General features: G+C 39.6%; 1 protein-coding gene across 1 annotated transcript; it reads right to left on the minus strand.

Moving 5' to 3' along the window:
* Window positions 1-12,241: 12,241 nt before the first annotated feature.
* Window positions 12,242-13,168, minus strand: LOC145799676 (uncharacterized). Its single transcript, XM_082889285.1, has one exon. It carries the CDS (start codon window positions 13,166-13,168, stop codon window positions 12,242-12,244), a length of 927 nt encoding a protein of 308 aa, XP_082745411.1.
* Between the last annotated feature and the right edge of the window lie 12,603 nt (window positions 13,169-25,771).

Consider the following 25,771-nt stretch of genomic DNA (forward strand, 5'->3'; position numbering starts at 1 on the left):
TAATTAAAATGAATAAATAAAACATGACAAGTAAAACGCAAGTTAAGCATGTTGTATTATATTACACGTGTTCAATCGGACGTTATATTGAACACAAGGAAGATTGGAGCATTTCATACTCAAAGTAATGAAATGAGCCAATCTCCTTAGTCTCCATTGCCCTTGATCACACATGATAAGGTGATGGTCTAGAGTCTTGTTTTGGCATACAATGAAGTTGTACTTCTTAGTTCTTTGGCCATCATGCATTGAGAATGCTTGGTTGGTGGTTTTGGAGCCAACTTTGTGTAATGATAAGGAGGGTTATAGTACACATATATTCCTTGGAATACACTACTTTGCCTCATTTGCTCTCTGTTGTAGCAAAAAGGGAAGTCCAGGAAAGTAGTGGCCAACCAGCCACCAGAAGCAGCCGACCAGCCACCAATGGTGCTGACAGCCACCATTGGTAGCCGACCGGCCAGAAATGAATTTTGCACCAGTGTGTTCCTGAGTTGGAGCAGAGGCATTCTGGGAGTTAACACAATTTTCAAAGATCAAACGAGTGCAAACAGAGGCGTCTGATGGCAAGACGGTTAATTTTTTGGAGGAAGCCGACTGAGCATGCATGCCTCCTTCGCCCTTGAGGCCATTTAATTGCTTTAATTAGTTAGCGTAGCTAATTATTCAATTCAAGTATTGTAATTAATTGCTTTAATTAGCTTAACATAGCTAGTTATTTACTTTGGTTTGTAATAATTAGTTAACTAGAATAGTTAATTGATTTCGTGTTGTAATAGCTAGCTTAGCCTAGCTTAGCTTAGCTCTTATTCATTCGGACCCTCCTTCGCGAGGGTACAATGTTGTAATAAGTGTGCGTGCGTGTGTGCATGTCTTCCAACCCCACGTCTTTCTCCCTTTTATTTAACCGCTTTCGATGGTTAGTTTAGGGTCATGTTTTGATTAGCATACCTTATGCTTGCATGTTTACATCCATTCATTTGTCTTGCATGCACCGAGGCTCGGCGCATCATTCAAACTGCATTGTTAATTCAATACTTCCTTGAATACGTGTTTCAAAGCATGTTATCAAAGTGTTGCAAATACCATGATTAGGTAGCCGAGCCTATTAATTGCATTATTTCATGTGTTGCATTAGTCATTTAGCATAGTTAGGATCATGCATTGTTTCTAACTAGTTTTTGTTTTGGCTTGGAGTACTCAATAAGCTTTTACGCTTCCCCTCTCGTACCCAAGTTCCCCGAGCCAAGGCAACTTTGGTGATAACGGACATGTGGCCTTTGGCACGAGTCAGGGTTTCCTAAATTTCACAAAAATAAAATATTTAGGTGGCGACTCTGTAATCTGGCAAAGCAACCCAGTTTTGGCATTATTTGATTCCAAAATCGATTTTCCAAAATGATTTGCTGGATTAGACTCTTTGGTGTTTATCAGTTTCACATTGCACTTTGTGAGATTAGATTCAGAACCGTGACAGGAGTCCGAACTCTAGGACAAATTCAAGCTCTCTGAAAAGAGGCGCGAAAAAGTCGAGCTACAACCTACCTTTAGTTGAATTTGCTTATAACAACAGCTACCAAGCAAGTATTGAGATGACACCTTTTGAGGCATTGTATGGGTGTCCGTGTAGATCATTGGTGTGTTAGAATGAAGTGGGAGATTCACCCTTGCTAGGTTCGGATCTAGTTTGTGAAACTACCGAGAAAGTAGCCCTAATTCAGAAAAGGTTAGTCACCGCTCAAAGCCGGCAAAAGAGCTATGCAGATAGAAGAAAAAGATCCTCATCCTTTGAAGTAGGTGACCATGTCTTTTTGAAGATATCTCCTAGAAAAGGGTTGATGAGATTTGGCCAAAGTGGAAAACTATCAACTAGATTTATCGGCCCCTTTGATATCATTGAACAGATTGCAAAAGTTGCATATCGCCTTGCATTACCGCCACAACACTCCAGAGCCACAATGTGTTTCACGTGTCTATGCTTCACAAATACTAACCCGATTCCTATCATGTGTTAGATTGGACGGAGATTGAGATAGACGAAGATGTGTCTTATGAAGAAAAACCACTCCAAATCTTAGATACTAGAGAAAAAGTTTTGAGGGGTAAAACAATCCCCTTAGTTAAAGCATTATGGCACCATCATGGTATGGAGGAAGCTACATGGGAGTGTGAAGCTGAGATCTGCGAGAAGTACCCAGACTTATTTTTTAAATTGTGATGTACTTGTTTTGTTGTTCCTTCCTTGTACTTGATGAATTGGAAATGAAATAAACATTGTTTCCTTGTCTTTGGTTCTTGGAATCAAATTGATATATATATATATATATATATATAGTTTAATTGTGAGATTGCTAAGGACTGATAAGTATATTATCGTTGCCATATTTTGGTGTCATATTGGGAGTTGTTAAGGATTGAATAAATATGATATTGTTGCCATACCTTCTTATCATAGTGAGAACGGATGCTATTTCAAGGGCGAAATTTCATAAGGTGAGGAGGTTGTAACACTTGTATGCTTTAATATACTAAAGGGTGTATTTCATTCCTTTATTTTCTTTTATGAGTATTTGGAGTTGTTGTATCTTGATTTTGGAGGAGTACAATTTCATTTAGACTTGTTGGGAACTTAGAAATTCTGTTTTGGTGTCGACACCATGGGTTCCTGGGGACGACACCACCTTGTTGCCCTATTCTTGGTGTCTTTACTGGTTTTTACGGTCGACATCACTGGTTCCAAGGGTCGACCCTTGTGTGCTACTGAATCTAGAATTAGCTACAGAAATTTAGGGTCGACACCAAAAGTTCCAAGGGTCGACCCTTGTCTACAGCAAACATTAGTTTCTTAGCTTTTCTTCTTAACGGTCGACACCACTGTCTTAAGGGTCGACCCCAGCGTGTTTATTTCCAAAATTTTGGGTTTGACTGGGCCCTACTTTTGGGGGGGTTTTGGACTTGTTCTTTTTAATTACCTTTGGGCTACTTTTCTACTACTATAAATAGACCCAAAACACTTCTCTCTCATTATTTTCTTCTTCTTTTTCCTCTCAAATGGTGAGTCTCTCTTCTTTCTCTCTAAACTCAACTTTTTCCTACTTAGATCTTTAGATCTACTCACCTAGAAGTATCTTCTCACCTGGGTCCTTTGAGAAAGGTTGTAAATCGTGTAAAGGGCTTTCTTTTGATCCAAGAGCTTCGAAGTTTCATCAACTTTGGGCTTCTCTAAGTTTTCTTTTCACTTCTTTGAGGTAGGGTTACTTTTAACCTAGTATTTCCTTGTTTTGAAGAGGCATTGATGGTATTAGTGTGATTTAAGATTTGATTTGGTGATTGGGTTAACTTAAATTCTTATTTTGTATCAACAACACCTTCTACCCAACTTTTACTTGAAATTTCTCAAATCTCTTGCTAAATAGGTGGGTTATGATTATGAAATTAATTACATGTGAAGAATGGGGGAGAAACTCCAAATTTAGTCAAAACCCTAATGTGAAAAATTTAGCAAAAAGGAGTAAATTTTAATTGAGAATTTTCTCGATTCCGATTATAGAACGAATGATGAAGTGGTGAAACTCATGAGTATTGTTGTAGTCGTGGAATTGGGATTTGGCCATTGATTTTCTTAAATATAATGTTGTGCTTTATCTTATATTGTGTTTATTATTGGTTGATTGAATGAAATTTGGTCAATTTGTGAATTGAACATGAGTCTGGGTAAGAGTCGGTTTTGTTTTGAAATTGTGAGAGTTGTGTTGGTACCCGCATAGGGAGAGTGAAAGGTGCCCAAATACCCCGTCTAGGCTTATCGCTGAACGAATGTGGGCAAAATGTTTTTGGGTGTCCACTGGTTCTGCCATATTGTAGTCAACAAAAGTGGAAAAACGGATGGTTTTCTTGGGTGCCCACATCCTGTCATATAATAGTCGGCAAATGTGGGGATGGTTTTAAACAAAAAGGTATATGTTAATTTGGATTCTTACAAGGGACTCATGGTGTGTTTTCCTTTATGAATTTTGATGATTGGTGTGAAATAAATATTTGATGGTGGTTGTTCCTTTCTTATAATAAATGGTTATTATAGATATTAACTTTTCTTTGCGTCCAATCTTGTTACAATAATGCCATGGGCTTACTCAAAAGATTAAATACTTCGTTAAATGTATTCCTACTGGGCATATAGCTCAACCCTATTATATTTTTCAAGAAATGATGAATTACCATCTCACTAATGGATGAAAACAAGCAATAGCTCATTTTGGGAAAAGTGGACTCATGGGAGTTTGTTATTTTGAATTGGAATTTTTGAATCAAGACTATCAAATTTATTTTGTTGTTGTTGTATGCCCTAGAGGCTTATATTTTGTAAGGCCGTCTAGTTCATTGAACTGGAATACGAATCTCGGATTTTGTGGGAATGTACGTGATGAATTGTAATCTCTTAACTCTTAGTTCAATGAGAAAAATGACTTTTTGGATATATTATTGTGTTTGCCGTGGCATGTTCTTGTGAGAAATACAGGGCGTTACAATAACGGCCTAAGATAAAATTATAATTCTAATGAAACAAAATTACAACTAAATTAATAATCTCAACACAGAATGATGAAGAAACAATACAATCATTGCTCAAATTTTTTTTTCATAAAAGAACAAAAAAATTTGTACACACAAGAAAAATAAGAAAAAGATTTTTTTTTATAAATAAAAACACACGAAACAAAAATAAATACATAAATAAATAAAAATAAAAATAAAAATAAAACTTAAATTGCAAAAGAAACAGTCTTTTAGAGCTAGATACCAAGGCTTATTGTGATAAAGTACCTCAATGAAAATTGTCAATTGCATCCTAACCGTAACACGTCTCAAACAAAATTACTTTTGCTTTACTCAGTTATTCTTGGAGTAAGGGTTGTTCATATTTTTCACCATATAGGTACTTATATCATTTTACTTGCAAAAAGATTAAAAATAAAACATAAATATACAATTTAAAATCAACAATTCAAAAAAATAAATAAATAATTATACATACCACTTTTTTGTTTTTTTTGTTTTTTTTAACTAGCAACCCTTAACAGTTTCTATGGTTAATAGGAACACTGCAAGTAGTTTGATAACAATGGCACATTCCTTCATTCCTAATCCAATTTCCCACGATCTCCCTAACATTGTATCTTAACAGTAGATCAAAAACGGATGTCTCAAAGCCACATTCATGGGTTTTACTCTGCCCCGTTTTAATCCATTCATTGATTTCTTTTGAAATTGGATTTGTTTGGTCATGTGGAATTCTACCTTCCAAACAGTAAGATATTCTCTTCGCTCTCCTCTTCTTGGACAAAGAACTTTTTCCATGAGGAGGCCTAGCTTTTGACTCTTGGATTTCCAAGGTCCTCACCTCACTAGCCTTCACTTAAATTAGTGTCTGAACGCCATAAGGAAACGAACAAAAAATACACATTCCAAAAACTAGCAATCGACCATCAATGTCAACCAAGATTGTTTTCTAACTGAATCTCTATCTATTTCTTTAACGTCTGCTTGTCACAAGGCCCAAAATAAATATAAAAATACATTTTTTTGTAATTTTTTTTAAAAATAAAAACACAACCGAAAATAAAACAAAAGAAACATAAATCAAACCCTTTCCCTCCAACTTAAATGACATTGTCCTCAATGGCACATACCACAAAAGACCGACAAGAACAGTGAAAGGAAAAGAAAACACAACAAATAAAATACATCACACTAAGAAGTAGGAGAAGGATACCCCCAATATGAAGGAAATGGAACTAGCAAACGGGTGACAAAATAAAACACAAAAATACAACAAAATATATATATATTTAGTATTATTTATTATATATATATATATATATATTGTTTTTTGGTTTTTTTTTTCTTCTTCTTTCGCTCTGTTGAAGCACAAGCACCGTCTTTTTTATTTATTTTTTTCTTTCTTTCTTCTTTTCATTCTTCTCATTCTCCTTCTCTTGGCCTTTCTCTCTGCCGAGGCATTGAGCGTCGTGTCTGAATTCAAAAATTCAGCACAACGGAGGCAATACATCTGACCTTGATCGTCTCCCACCACTCTTCCATTTGTCGTCTTCTTCTACTTCTTTCTCTCATTCCTCTTCTTAAAGGCGGCCGAGTTGCCAAACTCTGCCAAAATCAGTTTATCACAGCTCAAATACTTTTTTTTTTCTTTTCTTTTGTTTTTCTGACGTGGCCTATACTCGACCTCTCACCCTCTTCCCTAATTTAAATGAACTGCCAAAGGAAGTATGTGATACTGCTGCCTCAAACCCTCATCAGAAATCCCCAGCCCTTGTTTTCAATATAGTAGTGTTGCTTGACCAATTACTTACAACCAAATCCAATATGGATGCTAATACTCACACGCTAAATATGTGTGTAGAGACCATGATTTCAATGTCAAACATGTCCCACCAATTACAGAGTCGAACAAATGAAGTACAAAGGCTCACTGAACAACTCTCCCTGTTTCAATGGATGTATCAGGATGCTCGGTAGGAGATCAGCCAGTTGAAGAGGCAGCACAAAGAACTAAAAGAGAAGGATAACAACTATGGCCCAAATTTTGGCGCCCAACTATTTCTCATTCGACAGCTAACGCGGTGTAATATCCTTTGCAAACCCTGCAAATGCGGAGGCATGGCCTTCGAGGGCATCACCAAAATGAACCCCAAAGTGAGATGATTGGCAGTAGAGGCGAGTGGTGAAACTTTCCACAAATTTGAGCTGGTGGAGAACTTTTGTTGGCGAGCTCTCGTGCGTCGTCAAGACTTGAAAAAAAATGTCCCTTTGTTTTTTTTGTTTTTAGCTTTTGTTTTTCTTCTTTTTTATTTTATTTTTATGAATGAAAAAAAGTTATATATATTGTTTTGTATATATTAAATAAACAAAGAAAATAGGCAATGAAATAAATAAATAAAATAAACAAATAAAATACAACAAATTAAAAATAAAATTGATCTTTTAACGTCAAATTCCAAGACGATGTAGGGCATCAGATTGGTCGTTCCTTAAGTAATATAGCGATTCTGGTTTGACCCGACCCTTGTTGTATTTTAGGCTCGAGTTTCATGATTTTGTATTATTGTTCTTGTCTCTTTTTCCTTATTCCTCACTGAAATTGAGTTTTGGAGTGTCTTGGTTTTGGAGTTTTGGAACAGGTTGGTTGCTAGTTGGTTCAAATTGTTGTTGTCCAGATTTTGGCTTCTACGCTTGAGCGAGCTTTGTGAGCTCCCAATACTTTTGCAGGCCTGCAAATATACTGGGAGGGTAGTGTTCTTTGCTCGAGCGAGGACTCTTGCGTTCGAGCGACGGTTTTCTGTCTGTAAAACTTTTAGGAGTGTGTAATATGCGCTGGAGCGAAGCTTCTTGCGCTCGATCTAGGTGACTTATTTGTGTCTGGTTGCTCAAGCAACAACTCTTGCGCTCGAGCGAGCTACGCGTATATCAGTTCACAAAAAATTCCTTTTTACATTACTTTTTGATATCTCTTTTCTCAAAAACCCTAGACCGACTCTCTCTCTCTCTCTCTCTCTCTCTCTCTCTCTCTAGAACACCACTTCTCTCTACAAATACACCTAGATTAAGGATCTCTCTACCCTACTCTCTTTGATAAAAAGATAGAGCATTTCTAGAGCACTGTTTTGATCCGAATAAAGCTTGGTTTCGGCGCTCTTGAAGTTTCTCCTTTGCTCCCTTAGTCTTCTAAGTTTGAGGTAGGGATCTTCTACACTCTTCTATGCGTTTTAACTCAAATATTTGTTGATATGTAAGAAACATTGGGATTTGAGGTGACTTTTGAACAAACCTAGGGTTTGGGTTAAAATCAAGAGAGGGGCTTTGAATGTATGTAATAGAGATGGATGTGGAAGTAAATATGAGCTTGTGTTGTGTTTAAATGGTTGATTTTGGTGTTTGGGATAAGATTGGGAAAAGGGGAATTTTTGCCCTAAATTGCCTTAAATAAGTACTTTGTATAAATAATGAAATTGGTATTGGGAATATGAAATTGGATGAATGTTTATGTAAATGGTGGAATTAGACATGTATTATCCCGTAGTTATGGAAAATTTGGATAATTTATCTACTGTAAAGATTGTATATTTGTTTAGAAGTATTGGTTTTGGGCTATCGGTGGAGGATAGCCATGAGTGTTGTAGCAAATTGCATGAGGATTAGGTGAATTGAAACTAATCTCTTGATCGTTACCATTGAATATGATTATGATGTGTATATATTGTATATGTATGATATTTGGGAGGAGAAAGGGGATGTACTCCATGTTTGGGAGGAGAAAGGGGATGGACTCCATAAATGAAGTTGGCCTGTGTATCCAGGGTGAAAGTCCCCGAAAACCGCATGTACACATAGGTGTTGATTCCCGTGTACGAAATTTCCGTAAAATGGCAAGTGAATGTATCTGTATGATAATTTTGTTGGTTGGAGACCTGTGAGGTGTATCCTTTATTTGATCAATTAAATGAAGTGAGTATATATGATGAACTGGGATAGAATGAATTGAGACATAAGTTTGGTATAACATGGTTTGGAAAAAGAGTGGTTAAATATTTTGTCATTGGACCTTGAACACGTGCATATTTCTTATATCTTTGTTAAGATTTATATATTGTGATAGACTATCTCTACTGGGCTTTGGCTCACCCTACTTGGGAAACCATTTTCAGGTCCTAGTGACATGCCTCCGCCAAGGACCTAACTTGGAAGGATTGTGGAGCTGAGAGCTCACTTTTGTTTATTTTATATTTACTTTTGTACATGCCTAGGGCTTTATTTGTGTTGAGCTTCTGACTCATTTTGTTGTAACCAATCATCATCTTGGAAAGTTGTATGCCCATAGGGCATTTGTTTCGTTGATCATCTAGTTTGGTGTCACATGCTATAGATTCAGGGTAGAGAGCTTATGAATGTGTAATGCGCGTGCCCCTTTTGTAAATTGATTCTGATTAATGAAAGCCTAATACTCTATTTATGTCATGTTGTATTAGTCTTTACTGTTGAATTATTGTATTATTTTTTGGGCCGTTACAAGCAACTCGTCTCAGACCAAATTTCTTTGGTCCTACTCAGCGATTCCCTACTAAGGTAAACCTGTTTCATTTTCCCTGATGAAGGCAGCTCCAAACCCTTACAAGGTTTCCTATTTTCTCTTCGGACTGAATTACAAGTGAACCTCCCACATCTATAACAACAACCAAGCCTTTTAGCTCTATGTTTAATAGCAAAAAGGCTATTTCCATTAAACGACATCGATTGTTTATCCTTTATTTCCTGTGCGAAGGCCTCTGTAATTTTCATCAAAATGATGAACTTGACATCAAGAGGTAAGTCAACATTTTTCACACACCTAATCACTTGAACACAAGACCGAACCATTAGTTGCCTTTAATGCAGCACTAAGTTTAACGTCTTCAGCTAGACAAAAAGATAGATTAATTGGTTTGGAAAACAGGGCCTATCAATGTGATGGACTCAATTGTCTCCCTATCACGAATACCCTCTATATATGGTTTCAAAGGCTGGCCATTTTGAAAGTTTGACCATCACGGGGGTCTTGAAATTCTATCGCACCACTTGGGAATACTTCAATGACTACAACAGGACCATCCTAAGGAGACCGGAGCTTACTAGGAAAGAGACGCAATTCAGAATTGAAAAGCCACACCTTTTGGTTAGGTTCAAAGGTTTTGCAATTGATGTGCTTATCATGGAATGCTTTGGTTCTGACTTTACAAAGTCAAGCATTTTCGTAGGCATCATTGCGTATCTCATCTAGCTCATTAAGTTGAAGTTTCTGAGTTAATCATGCACTGGCCATATCAAAGTTAAACTGTTTTATAGCCCACAATGCTCGGTGTTCTAACTTAACTGGCAAGTGACTTGCTTTGCCAAACACTATCATGTAAGGGGACATTCCTATAGGGGTCTTATAGGCTATACAGTAAGCCTAAAGAGCATCACTCAAACGAATCAACCAATCCTTCCTATCTGGCCTTACTGTCTTCTCAAGGATGTGTTTAATCTCCCTATTAAACACTTCTACCTGACCACTAGTCTGGGATGATAGGGGGTACCCACTTTGTGAGTGATGGAACATTTTCGGATCAAGGCTTCGAAAATTTGATTACAAAAGTGTTTGCCACCATCACTAATGATTTCCTGTGGAAAGCCAAAATGACAAAATATAGTGTCATGAAGGAATTTGACAACAACTTTGTGATCATTTGTCCTAGTGGCTACTTCTTCCAACCACTTGGAGACATAATCCACCGCTACAAGAATGTACTCATGCCCAAATGAAGGTGGAAATGGACCCAAAATCAATACCCCAACCATCAGAATTTTCCACAACAAGGATCGGGGTCATTGGCATCATGTCTCGATGCGATATGGAACCCATTTTTTGACAATTCAAACAAGTGCGACAAAAAACATGGGCATCTTTGAGAATTGTGGCCCAATAAAACCCGCTTTGTAAAACCTTGGTAGCTATCTTTCACCCACTAAAGTGACCGTCACATGCTCCAGAATGACAAAAGGTAAGAATGCTATGGATTTCACTATCGGGCACACACCGTCGAATCACTTGATTCGGACAATACATGAACAACTCAGGATCCTCACAAAATTAGAATTTAATCTAGGCAAAGAAACGATCTCTATCTTGGTTAGACCAATGGGCAAGAAGTTGATTAATAGCTAAGTAATTCACAATGTAAGAAAACCATAGAGGGTTTACTTGTGACACAGCTAAACGTTGCTTGTCTGGAAATGAATCGTGCAAAGTTGATGGGTCACTAGTGTACTCAATTGAAATGTGAGAGATGATCTGCTACAACATTCTCACAACCTTTCTTATCTCGAATCTCAAGATCAAATTCTTGTAACAAAAGGATCCACCTAATCAACCTAGGTTTAGTCTCTTTTTTGGAAAGTAAATGTCGCAAAGGAGCATGATCAGTGCATATTATAACCTTAAAGAAGATATGATCGAAATTTGTCTATGTCAAAGACAATAGCTAGCAACTCTTTCTCAGTGGTCATATAGTTCAATTAGGCACCATTAAAAGTCTTACTAGCATAGTAAATGACATGAGACTCTTTGTTTACTCCTGGGCCTAAGACTGCACCAACTGCATAGTCAAATGCATCACACATGATTTCGAAGGGTAAGGACCAATCAGGTGACTATATTATTAGGGCTACAAATAGAGCAGCCCGTAATTTTTCAAATGCAGCTATACATGCATCATCAAAGACAAAGGGAGTGTCCTTAGCCAAAAGACTACACAAAGGGCGTGAAATCTTGCTGAAATCTTTGATGAATTTGCATTAAAACCTGCGTGTCCTAGGAAAGAACGTACTTGACGTACAGAAGTAGGTAGGGGAAGGCCAGAAATTAGATTAACTTTTGCTTTGTCAACCTCTATTCCTTGCTTCGACACAATGTGACCTAACACGATACCCTCTTGAACCATAAAATGGTTTTTCTCCCAACTCAGGACAAGGTTGGTTTTTATGCAACACTTAAGAACCTTGGTTAAATTTTAGAGGCACTCCTCAAAAGATGGGCCAAAAATCGAGAAGTCATCCATGAAAACCTCCAGAAAAACAAAAAAATCTACCATGTCAAAAAAGATAGCCATTATGCACATTTGAAAGGTTGCTGGTGTATTACACAACCCAAATGATATATGCTGGTAGGCAAATGTACCGAAAGGGCAAGTGAAGTTGTTTTCTCTTGGTCATCAGGAAAGACTGGCACTTGATTGTATCCAGAATAGCCATCTAGGAAACAATAAAAACTCTAACCCTCTAACCGCTTTAGGATTTGATCAATAAAGGGCAATGGAAAGTGATCCTTCCTAGTTATGGAGTTGAGTTTCCTATAGTCAATATAGACGCACCACCCACTAGTGGTACGTGTAAGAATTAGCTCGCCACTCTAATTTTCAACCATTGTAATTCCTGACTTCTTAGGTACAACCTATGTGGGACTCACCCACTTGCTATCAGAGATGGGGTAAATGATACCCACATCTAGCATTTTTATCACTTCCTTTTTCACTACTTCTTTCATGTTAGGATTCAATCTCCGTTGCATCTCACGTGAAGGTTTTGCATTCTCTTCAAGATAAATGTGGTGCATGAAAACAAAGGGATCAATTCCCTTCAAATCAGCCACTTACCACTCTATGGAACTCTTATGCTCCTTGAGCACACTTAAAAGGGAACACTCTTGCTCACTAGACAGGTTAGACGTGATAATCATAGGAAAAGTGTCATCAGCCCCCAAGAAAGAGTATTTAAGTGAAGCTAGAAGGGATTTCAACTCAAGTTTTGGTGGTGACTTAATGGAAGATAATGCTGGCTCACTAGAAAGGGCAAGTAGAGGCTCAAATTGGGGTTTCCATGGTTGAAAGTTCAAGTGTGAGTCAAGCAAAGCATTGACCTCCTCAATGAATTTTTCAATATCATAGTTTTCAAACCTGAAATGAGTGAGACATGCCTCTAAAAGATCTGTTGAGATGATAGATAGAAGAACGTCTTCAACCAACTTATTAACCACATCAACTGCATAACATTCTTCCTCATTGGATGGATGTTGGGATGTGTGAAACACATTCATTTTGACTTGCATGTTTTCAAATGATACTTCTATTAGCCCTATTTTACAATTGACGCATGCATTGGCTGTGGCTAAGAAAGGTCGCCCTAAAATGACTGGGATTTGTTTCTTATCAAGTATAACAGGTTTCATGTCAAGGACAATAAAATCAACAGGAAAGTAGAACCTATTGACCTTAACCAAGACATCCTCAAGTATGCCACGAGGAGTTTCAAGGGAACAATCAGCTGACTGAAGAGTCACTGATGTGGGTTTCAATTCACCAAGACCAAATTCCTCATGAACCAAATATGGAGGAAGATTGACACTAGCACCTAAGTTGAGAAGTGCCTTATTGATCAAGTGATTACCAATGATACAAGAGATGGTAGGTGCACCTGGGTCTTTAAGTTTAGGGGCATTATTGTTGGTCAAAATGGAACTCACTTGTGTAGTGAGTAGAATCTTTTTGGTCGCATGGGTCTTGGATTTACGTTTTTGCATGCACAAGTCTTTGAGGAATTTGGCATAGGAGGGTACTTATTTAATGGCCTCCAACAAGGGGGAGATTGATTTTCACTTGTTTTAATACCTCCATCATTGCTTCAGTAGATGCCTTTTTCTTACTAAAGGGAGAAGGGGTATCTAAACATTGGGTAAATGGTGCTTTTGGCACATAGGGTGCTATAAGCTCACATGGTGGTCTTAGGGAAAGACTATTGTTTCTGGTCTCATCACTTTGTTTTGGTGGATTTGGAATTTGCCTACTCCGCTCACCCTTTTTTTCCACGGTCCCATTAGTTCGGTTTGGTATTTCTAGACCACTCCTAAGCGTCATGACTTATTAAATTTGCTCTATGTTCTTTCCATTAGATGATTCCACTCCATACTGCCCCTTTAGATTTTTGACTGGTTGACTAGGCAATTTTCCTTTCTACCTCTTACTTAATGTGTTAGCCATTTGGCTAATTTGGGTCTCAAGTTTTGCAATAGACTGACCATGAGAATGGACAAGCTGATTTGTAGCCTGCAAAAGTTGTGACAAATTTTCCTCAAAAGGTAAATTTTTCTTAGGAATATATTGGTATGACTGTTGAGACACAGGATGGTGTAGACATCCCATTTTGACCGCCCTTAAGACTTGGACGCCTCACGTTGAACGCTTGATGATGAAATGTTACGCTGTATAAATCGTTCAATTTCTTCAGTGAAAGGCTTCGATTTTTGAGCTTCAGAACCTAAACCTTCCACCCCCTTTGGACCAAAATCTAATTTTTTTTAGCCTAACCACTTAGAGACCTATTGGCCAACAAGTGGCCGACAGTCTATTTTTGGTTGGCCGACCGTCCCCCTTCATGGCCGGCCGGCCATGTTTAACAACAAACATATTTTTGGCTCCCAACTGTCCCTATGTGCATGTCTTGCACCAGCTGGCTCATTACAGATATTTCCAATGTGAGGCCCCATTTTTCTATAAGTACATGACCTCCCTTCATGGTTTGGGGTTAGAAAAATTCTCTAAGTGCCTATAGCTTGCTCAACACATTACCTCTCTCTCTCTCTCTCTCTTGCAATATACATACACTACACATACACTTCCTAAGCCTAAAATTGAGGTCTCTTGCTGAGATTCTTGAACACAAATTTCAGCTATTGAGAGTGTTCAACTTGTGGTTTATGAACTAGAAGAGCATCCTCTCTTTGATGGGTAATCTTTGAGCTTTTGTACCATCTTTCCTATCTCTTTTCTTTGCTTTTTCACATTATTTTTCAGAGTGTTTTTAAGCTTAAAAATGTGATTTTAAGTCACAAAAAAAAGGAGGGGTTAGCCATCATTCCTTAGTCTTGTTGATTGGTTGAAACCCCTTGGCTTTAGCCTAATTTTGCACACTTTTTCCACCTCAAAAACTCAATTTTCAGCACTATTTTTGTTCTGTTTCAGTGCTGTTTTTTGTGTTAAATTATGCTTTAAATACTATAGATGTGTTGTTGAAAGTCCTCATGGATATAGCTTTTAATCCATTTGAGTTAATAGCCTTTTCTTGCACTTTTTTTTTATAGCTTTCATGCATTGTGATTTCCTTTGCATAATCATCTCTGCAACCTCCCTTCATTCTTTGTTTATTTTGATTAATGAGTGTGTTTAACAAAAGATTGTTGTTCAAGCATAAGAAAGAGACCTTCCATGCTTAATGGTTTAATTAATTCGGAGGTTCATTACCAAGATATTACATCTCTCTTATGCTAAGCACAACCTTTGTTTGACATTTCTCTGTATCACTGATGCATTTACTTCTAAGGGACTAGCTTTCTAGTTTAGACCCTTGGAAATCATAAAGGAAGGTTTCATTATAGCTTGCCATCGGGTTTGGATTTAGGGTCATTATCACCCTTTTCGGGTTTGACTCTGTATTCATTATCGCTCATAAATGAGTTTGATTCCTCCTTTATAATTTCCTCCATAGAAAAGGGCTTGAAAAGCTCATTTCTTGGGTTAAGTCAATGCTTGATACTCTTTGTCGCTTTTGAACTTAGTTGACGTAATTATCACTTTTGGAAAAAAATGAAGAAAAGGTAAGAAATGGAAAGGTAATGTACAAGATGCTAATAAAATTGGAGTAAAAGAGGTAAAAATATGATAAAATTGAGTTAGGTTCAATCGGATGTTTTATTAAACCTATTGCGTCTTGAATCATTACATACTCTTTAGTGTTGTTCAATGATTCAAGAAGCAATGTCTACCACTTCCCTAAAGGTAACTCCATGATAGGGAGGAAGTGTTGTTGGTCTTTCATTTCCTTATATTGAGCTTTTGTCCTAACGATTCATAGATCATCATGTAAAAAATTTGCAACAATTGATGATTTGTGAATCGAATCTACTCCTCCCTTGATCATCTGCATGATAGGGAAGGGTAGAGAGGATAAACATCCCCTAGAAACACTCTGTTCCTCAAAATCAGTGGTTGGCCAGCCACTAGTCTATACGGCCGACCACTTTCCAAGGCCGGCCTGCCACCCATTTTTGTCCAGGCAATGTCATTTTTACAACAGACCAGAGCAGAACCTGAGGCCAAAATAAAATAATTTTCTTACTACAAATAGAATAGATTATGGTAGCAAACAGAGAGGTTTTTAGGAGGATGTTCTTGGTTATGTACATGCGGCTCGTCGTTCCCCGTTCAAGTCTGTTAATTTAGTACTTTAATATTAGTATGTGTAATTAATTAGTTGATTTCATTCGAATTTGTAACAGCTAGTTAATATAGTTAAATCATTTATTTGGTGTTGTAATAATTAGTTAATTAGGACATTCATTCAGCCCTCTTGTGCGAGGGCAAATTTGGAACACTTGTAAATATTGTGTATGTCTTCCAACTCCCATTTCTTTCTCCTTTTTATTTATATGCTTGTCGTTATAGCATCATGTCTTCTATTCTCATATCATTGCCATGTGTTGTATCCATTTTTGCATGCATTGGATTCGGTTCATCATTCTAACATTGTTGTCATTTCCTACTCACTTGAATACGTGTGCTATCGTATGTTTTGAGTTGATCCATATAACATGTTAAAATAAATCGAACCTCGTAGTTGCATTTTGTATGTGTTGCATTAGTCATTTGCATATTAGGGCATGCATTTTTCTAACTACCTTCTTCTCTTTGGCTTGCCTCGGTTGAGTACTAGGTGAGCGTTTTTGCTTTAGCATATTGCATGCATGTTTGTATTGTCATATCAAGCTGTAGATGCGCCCGTGTGAGGCCCTCGCTACTACAGTTCGGACTCGATTTGTGTCACGGTTCTTAATCTGAACCAAAGAGTCCAAATCCGGCAAATCGTTTTGAGAAACAGATTTTTTAAAAGAAGTGCCAAACATAGACTGCTTTGCCAGATACAGAGTCGCCACCTAAATGTTTTTTTTTTATGGGGGAATTTAGGAAACCCTGACTCGGTGCCAAAGGCCACGTGTCCGTCATCACCAAAGTTGCCTCGGCTCGGGAACTTGGGTACGATCGGGGAAGGTCAGCTATGAGCACCCCCTCTCACCCGATCCAAAGATCGGCCTCTACTAACCATGATATCCGTTTTTGAAAACGTTATGTGTTCTTAAACCAATTATTATCCTAGCATTACTATGTTATGCGCACGGCAAACAAGTATAGACTAGATTGCCTAATTTGGGAATAAGCATTGCATATCCGTTTGTCTTAAAAAGTACTTTGGAATTTGCTACTCGCAAATAGGCTAAAATACGGATTTCAACGAGTTTTTCCAACTCAGACAATCCAACCTTCACCCAGAGGCATTCAAACAGTTTATCACATAAGCATCTAGCCACATGGTAAGCATGCTGTCATGATAGCATTCACACACATGCGGTATGCTAAAGCATGAAAATACTTACATCGTACTCCGTGCCAAAACAATAAACTAGTTAGCCAACATGCATGGTCCTAGTTCATGTCAAATTGACTAATGCAACACATACAGGATGCAATTAGAGTAGGCTCGGCTAACCTAAACATGGCATGTGAAATGCAACCAATTGATGCACGTATTCAATTTGGAATTGAAGTACAAATGCAGTTAGTATGATATACCGAGCCCGGTGTATGCAAGACAAATGTACGAATGCACGCATGCATAGCATAAGGTATGCTAATTTAAATATGCCCTAGTCTACCATCATAAACAGGTAAATAAAAGGGAAGAAAGAAGTGGGGATTGGAAGACATGCACACATACGCACCCACACTTATTACATATTCGCCCTCGCTCGGAGGGACCAAAAGAATAATACAAATAATTAACCTACAAGCTAATTAATTATTACAAATCGCCTAATTAATTAACAAATTAACTAAGCACAAGAAAAGTAATAACAGGGGCCTCGGGAAGAGGGTTCGATGCGCGCGTGCTCGGGTCTTGCTCGGAAGTGCACTGCCATGCATAGGTTGCCTCTGTTTTCCCTACTATACTCCTCTGAAGACTGCCAAAGTCTCAGGATTGCTTCCCTGGACATTGGGAGACACCACCGGCTGAGTAGAATGGCCACCGGCAGTGGTATGTGATCACCAGCTGTGAATGCATCCATCGGCCATCAATGGGTTGCCGGTCGGCACTCTATGCAGTCGATCGGCAGAAAGTGCCTGCAGAACCTGTTTGACAGCAGCAGAGGACAGGACTTTGCATGGCAGTGCAATTCAAGCCATATATGCACCAATCATGTCCCTTATCATGTTAATGACTCAAAGGGATACGCTCCTTGGTTCTCAGACCATCAATTGCGCATTTCCATGCGTGATGGCCCGAAGGACCAAGTGTGCACATTTTAATGTTAAATACAATGCAAACCAACAATCCAAAGCCCAATTCCTATCACTAGATCAAGGAACAAGGCATACATGCTAGATGCAATGCAACCTAGGCATGCAAGCTAAGGGTGCAACATGGGAATGCAAGATGTACATGCAAGCATGCAAACAACATGCAAGGTAAGCATGCAAGTAAGCAAAGGATGGACTTAAACATGATTTGGGCAGCTCTAATTAGGCCCAAAACAGTGGCCATAAGTGCTATGAAATGAAGACTAAACACACATACATACATGCACATGTTAAAAGGCTAACACTCAAGCACAAAAGGGCGACTCTCAAGCACACTTGAAAGAGGCATAACATGGACTAATGGCATGCAAGGTAAGCATTGAAAATCATGTTACAAAAGGTGCTAAGCCAATTAAACAAGGTAAACAAGGCATGCAAACAAAGCCAAAAACCCAAGACAAGCCAAGAGGCTTAAACCAAGTCTAAATCAACCAAGCCTCACAAGGCTAAGAGGACTTAAAATAGGTCTAAGGCAGGCCTAAACAACACCCAAGGGACACCTAGATGGCATCTAAGTGGCTCAAACTCAAAAGCATGCACAATGACCAAAACATGAAGCATGCAAGACAAGCTTTCAAAGTTTCAAAGAGACATCCAAGGAAAGCATACAACCATGTTAAAGGGACTGAAATAACATGGAAAATGGTCCCAACCCACTAAATTAAGGCAAGGATGCATGCTATACACTCGCACACTTAAGGCCAACAAGCCAAAAATGCAAAGGGGCTATACAATGCATGTCATGGCCGACCCAAACAACTATGGACAGACCTCAAACATGGCAAAATAAGCACAAAAGCTTCACAAGGCTAAGCCTAAAACATGTTAGAACAAGGGTTTACAACTTAAGGCATGTTAAGGCAACAAAGTGGCATTACAAGGTAGGTATGCTAAGCATGCATGGTGTACCAAAACCAATTAAAAATAGAGACATATTATGACATAATAAGCACAAAAATCAGCTAAGGCATGGTCAACATGAAGCTTAGCTAGGTGCTCCCTCAAGAGGCCAAAAATGGTCCATTTCAAGGACAACAAGGAGAGGGGGTGGCCCTCTCCTCCCTAGGACCTCAAGGCACCATCCTCACCTCTAAAATCCCTCAAGATTTCAGTGGTGAGGAGGCCCAAACACCAAGGTCCTGGAGCTCACTCAAAATAGCACAAAATGGGGCCTCTCAAGGCCTAAGAGGGGTCAAACACCTCCAAACCACAAAACACTCTAAACAAACTATTTAGAGGGCCTAAAAAAAGAACTTTTTTATATTATACACCAAGCTCAAAAACAGTTCTAAGATAGGCGAAAATAGAATGCAAAAATGGGGTAAAAAGAGACTAGTTTCTTACCCTTGAAGACCCTCTTCAAAAATGAAGCTCCAGCTGCTTCCTTGAGCTCAAAACAGCTCCAAAACTTTGAAAAGAATCCCTTAGAACCTCAATAGCCAAGAGAAGGTGTAATGGTAGGTGTTTGTGTGCAATACTAAGAACAAATGCACCTAGAACACTCAAGAGAGAAAAAGAGAGATAGAATAGCTACAACTATACTAACCCTAGAACCAGATCTCTCATCTGTATTTTTTGTCTCTAAAATGTCTAACCCTAAGCCAAGAGGGGAGGGCTCCTCTTATAGAGGAGCCAATCTTGTAAAGCTTACAAGGTAAGCTAACAAGGAAGCCATCCCTCCATACACATGTATGGAGGGGAACAAAATGCCATACAACTGTATTAAAATATCTGCAAAAGTAGATGAACAGTAGTCGGCTGCTCAAAATTGCCATTTTGTCAAAATTGAGTGCCGACCGGCAATATATATTGCCGATGGCATCAAAACACCAGCCGGTGGCCTCTGGCCATGGCCGGTGATGTGTGGGGATGCCTCACAAGGCATTCCCTGCCCCTCCAAGGCAAAACACAAGTGTTTGGTGCAAAACCAGACACTAAACAGTCGAGTTCGGAGATCCTGAGGCAAGGCGCGTAGCCGAGACCTCCGGGAACCCCAAACGAACACAAACATGGATGATCACCGGGTGTTCAAACGGTGACGTCCAAGTCTTGAGGACGGTCAAAAATGGGGTGTCTACACAAGCATGTTACCATGAGGCTAAGTGCTTATTCGATATACCTCTTTGAATGGCTGTGGATGAAGGCTATTTCCCTTAAGTTGGGATGATTTTGATTAATGTACATATGAACTTGCTTTTTCAAGTAGCACATAGCTAAAACTCTTTTCAAACAAACATGAAATCAAAACATTCCAAAGTCGGTGAAATAGTTTATACCTGTGTTCCTCACATAGTAATGTTAGCATAATAATCGGAACAAGAGCATATAATGTACATAAAAATCACATCATGATTAGTAGAGGTCAATCTTTGATCGGGTGAGTGGGATGCTAAATTCATGTCCTTCCCCTCTCATACATAAGTTCCCGAGCCAAGACACTTTGGTCGTGACGGACAAGTGGCCTTTGGCACGAGTCACAAGTTTCCTAAATTTTCCTAAAATATTTACATGGTGACTCTGAAATCTGGCAATGCAATCCATTTATAGCCTTTTTGATGAATAAATGGATTTTCTAAACCTTGCTGGATTTGAACTCTCATTTGTGTTTTTCTATTTCACATTGTACTTGTGAAACCAGATTCAGAACCACGAGAGTCCGAACTGTAGCACTATCATATCCGAGGAGCATGAAAAACTAGCTAAAATTTTTTGCGACTCCACTGGGGACATTAGAGAACTTGACTTGGACTTCATGATGCGACATTTTATTTATAGATATATGTTCTTTGCATTGCATTTGTATTGGTGCTCTAAGTCATTGTGTTTTCCATTTGCTATTCCCGGACTGCTTGCCGGAGGCTTGCCTAAAAAGCTTGCCAAAAGGCTAGTCGGTCGTGGGCTCTGCCATGTTGGAAACACAACCCTTGAATCTAGATTATCGTTATATTGTTTGATCCTCGTTTAACTTCTCGGTTTTAGATGTGAGAGGTATATTAGGTAATCTTGTCGAGGTATCCCTTTTGACCAATCGGCCTAGCTGCATATAGTAAAGCTTTAGTGACTGTTCCAACATAGGACAGGATGCTCACTCGTATGAAGGATTTTTTGAAACTACTTGCTTGAAGTAGTGAAACCCTAGATCATGTCGAATCTAGGACAGGGTAACCCTACCCCCTCATAAGGGTGTTTTAGCTCTCTTTACCTAGTATGTGCTTTACAGTGAAACTGTACAAGAATGCTCATATCAGTGGCACAGTTGATATCAATTTATGTGGCTGAATTCAGTGAGGAGTATAGTCCTACAACTATGATCACATCTGTTTTGATAAAATTGTGGCTGAGGTGCTGTCCAATTTCTGATTTTGTTTGCTTTTTCTTTATTTTCTTTTGCTAGGTAGTCTAAAATCATAGCTTTAGAAAGTTCTAATATCCCCCCAAGTACTCTAGACCCGTGTTGGAAGACTTTGTAAGTTCAAAGATCTTGTTTGGGGACAGCTAGTGTTTGCCTCATTGTCACCAGTTGCAAGGTGAAGAAGGGTCAAACAAAGTTCACCAGTTCAGTTATTTCAACAATCACCCCTCAGCTCACCTATACTTGGTTCACCTCAAGCACAATCACCTATTCCTAGAATGGCTCAGTATCCCCCATCTGATTTAGAGGAACTGCTAAACCGTCTACAGCAGTCAGTCGACTCGCTCCAGCACGACATGGCCCCGTCAAGTTGAGGTCACGCACAGATTGCAACAACAACAGCAGCCAGTTGCGGCTTCTGTTTCACACACACCTAACATGGCTATCCCTATAACCGGTACTACTGCTAATGCTGCTACAACTCAGGATCCATAAGCTGAGGGTGTTCTGGCTTTCCCCATCCAGGCAGATTCAATTCCAGCACTGACGTCTAAAGCCCCAGTTTACCAAACTGAGGCACCTTTTGAATTCAAGGTTGACCCAACCATGCTCATAGTAAACAAACTAGAAAAGCTATTCAAAAAGGCACAGGGGTTAAACTCCATTTCAGATAGAGAGGATGGGTACACTGAATCTGGAATTACTTTACCGGAGCGGTTCAAAATGCTGCATATTGATCACTTTGATGACGCTGGGGACCCAATGGTACATCTACGTCTGTTTTCTGATATCCTGCGACCAATGGGTTTGACCAAACTGAAGAAATTGTCGCTCTTCGGCCGAACCATGGTACGAATAGCTGCCATCTGGTATGCTAAGTCGGAGGACTCTGTGAAGTAGAACTGGAAGCAATTGTCTGAATCTTTCATTGCTCAATACTCCTACAAAACGCACATCGAGGTCACAACTCGTGATCTTGAAGCAACGCGTTAGGAGCCAAAGGAGGGCCAAATCCGACCCTCAGAGAAAGACCAAATCCAGATAGTTGTCCGAAATCTTCATGGCAAGCTGCTACAAAAAATGATCCTCCTCCCCTTATTCACATTCAAGGACCTTCATGAAAAAGGGGTTCAGACCGAAGACGTAATGAAGCAGGGGATCATCATGAATGACGAGGAGTTAGCCAAGAGGCCTTTTATTCGCAGTTCCAATGCTGTCGAGGGTGGTACAGTTGCAAGGCCGTCAGAGGTGAGTATTGTCACCACAACCAAGACTGCCGACCCCTTTGCCAATATGAGCCCACAAACTTCCAACCCTACCCGCCCTCCGGGTATAACTTTCTACCATCTCTACATGACTCTATCTTGAGCCATGCAGGTGTTAATAAAAAAGGGGCATCTAAAACCCCTAGAACCTCGACCACTTCCAGACCCTCTTCCACCTAAGTATGATCCCGCCAAATACTGTGCTTTTCATCAACAACACGGCCACAAAACAGACCGATGCTTCCGCTTACGTCATGAGATTCAAGATCTCATCGATAACATGGTCATAGCTCCACTCCAAAAGTCAAAGTGACCACCAACCCACTCCCTGTCCACAACCAAGTTCCTCCACCCAGAAATATCCACCTCATCCATACACTATCACCCACCTTCGACCCGAGCATCTATATCACCCCCTCTCACCTACCAAAGTCGGTGTTGTTCATCCCTGAAGGCACAGACTTATGCATGATGAACGCATCCAACCCACAGCCTGAGCCTCACAAACCTGTGGTGACAACGCCTGAAGAAGAAGAGGTTTTGACCTCAGAGGAAGGTGCCGGTCCGTTGCTGGAAATTCCTAGGGAAGTATCCGAAGAGGAGTATGACCCGAGCTGCGATATTGTTCCTGTTACTCAAACCAGGCCTGAGGTAGTATTGCCGACCTCAGTGGACATTAATGTGGTTATGAAAGATTATCTAAGCCAAGGGTTGGATGATCTTGCAGAAAAAGATTTGGACAACCTACAATTCTTCGAAGAACAGGACAAAGGCAATGTATAGATCGGGTGGTTTGATCTGAGCTTGTTGACTGACAATAGGGGATGGCTGAATGATGAATCTGACGAAGAAGAAGAAATCAGAGCCAAACCGAAGGAAAAGAAAGCCGTGGCAGCTGTGGTAGTAAGAGAAGCCAAAGCTAGAGAAGCCAAAGAAAAAGGGAAAATGCCAGATAGCAATAGTACGAAAAAAAACAAACCCAAGATTTGGGTGTTGTTGAAACTACAGACACTGAACGGGAAACTGTGCTGGTACAGTTTGAACGAGAGAGGATCGAAGATAGCCGGAAGGCCACAACATCTTGCCGCCCTAAGAGGGATACTTGTCCTATAGGAGTGATCCAAGTTGACCAAGACAACTATTTTTCAGTGGCTGAAGGTGAGTGATGGGAAGATACCAATTTGCATCTCACCCATACAAATGAAAACTAGGAAGCTCACATCCCGGACAATACTTGGTATGCAGAGGAAATAGACCACCTCACCAGCAGTAGACGGTATTTCAAACCTCCACATTTGGATCAGGCTGAACCCTTAGGAAAAGACCGAGAGGTTGAGAAGGAAAAGGAGAAGAAGCTGAAGGAGGAACAGGTCTTGAAACAACTCAAAAAGAACCAGGATAACATTTCCATTTGGGGCCTCCTCATGGCTTCGCGAGTACACCGACAAGCAGTGTTATCGGCGATGATAAGGCTAAGTTGTCCATTGATACTACACCAGAGCAGCTCGTTGACCTGATCTTCCCAAGTAGCACCAAGCCTATGCTCACCTTCTCTGATAAAGAGTTACCGCTGGAAGGATCGACTCATAACAAGCCATTATACATATCTGTCGAGTGTAGAGGGAAATGGGTTCTAGTGGTTTTAGTGGACACCGGCTCTGCAATCAACGTTTATCCTTCTGACACTGCCTATGCAATAGGCCTGAAGTTGGCAGATTTCGTCCCCACAACCAAAGTGATCTGGGCATTTGACAATACGAGCAGAGAAGTTATGGGGACGATGAAAGTACAGGTTCAAGTAAGCCCCTCTGAACATGAGATTAAGTTCCATGACCTCCTTCAACCTCCTTCTAGGGAGGCCGTGTGTAACAAGCCCGCGGGGGACCTCGCTACAGCTCGGACTCGATTTGTGTCATGGTTCTAAGTCTGAACCAAAGAGTCCAAATCCGGCAAATCGTTTTTGAGAAAAAACTGATTTTTTGAAAGAAGTGTCAAACATAGACTGCTTTGCCAGATACAGAGTCGCCACCTAAATATTTTTTTTTGGGAAATTTAGGAAACCCTGACTCGGTGCCAAAAGGCCACGTGTCCGTCATCACCAAAGTTGCCTCGGCTCGGGAACTTGGGTATGATTGGGGAAGGTCACTTCGTGAGCACCCCCGCTCGCCCGGTCATAGACCGGCCTCTTCTAACCATGATATCTATTTTTGAAAACATTGTATGTTCTTATTCCGGTTATTAGCCTAGGTTACTATGTGATGCTCACAGCAAACAAGTATAGACAGGATCGTCTGAATTAGAACAGAACATTTGATTGAATTATTCCAATTCAGATAACCCAACCTTCACCCACAGGCACTCAGGCAGTTATATCATATAAGCACATAGCCTCATGGTAAGCATGCTATTCATGGCAGCACTCACACGCATGCAAGGATGCTAAAGCATAAAACTTACCTAGTACTCCAAGCCAAAACAGATATTCATTAGAAATTCATGCATGAATCCTAAGTATACAGGAATGCCTAATGTGACACATGCAAAATGCAATTATAGCAGGCTCGGCTATTCTAAGATGACATATGAAATGTTACGACTATCATGTATTCAACTTTGTAATTGAAAGTACAATGCAGTTAGTATGATGCGCCGAGCCCGGTGCATGCAATACAGATGAATGATGCAAACATGCTGTCATACTGTATGCTAATTGAAATATGCCCTAATCTAACCATCATAAGCGGATAAATAAAAGGGAAGAAAGACGTGGGGTTGGAAGACATACATCACACTCACCCACACTTATTACAGTTGTGCCCTCGCAGAGGGGGTCCGAATAAATATACAGTCCCAAATAAAAGAATATTACGGTCCAAAATATTACAAAATTCTAATTAATTAAAGAATTAACTAAGAAAGCAAATAAAACTGGCGTGCAGGCCAGGGACTGCCTTGCTTCTGATGGATGATGCATGTCTGGATTGTCTTGCGCGGAAATCCACCGGGATGCCCCAATTAGCCTCTGTTTAGCAGTTATTCTTGAAATGCGTGCCAAGTCCCGAAAAATTGTTGATTCCTGATTTTACTGCAACAGAGAGCAG

Source organism: Camellia sinensis, chromosome 9 (assembly GCF_055761805.1).
Source record: "Camellia sinensis isolate YWXY chromosome 9, ASM5576180v1, whole genome shotgun sequence".
In the NCBI taxonomy this organism is placed as follows: domain Eukaryota; kingdom Viridiplantae; phylum Streptophyta; class Magnoliopsida; order Ericales; family Theaceae; genus Camellia; species Camellia sinensis.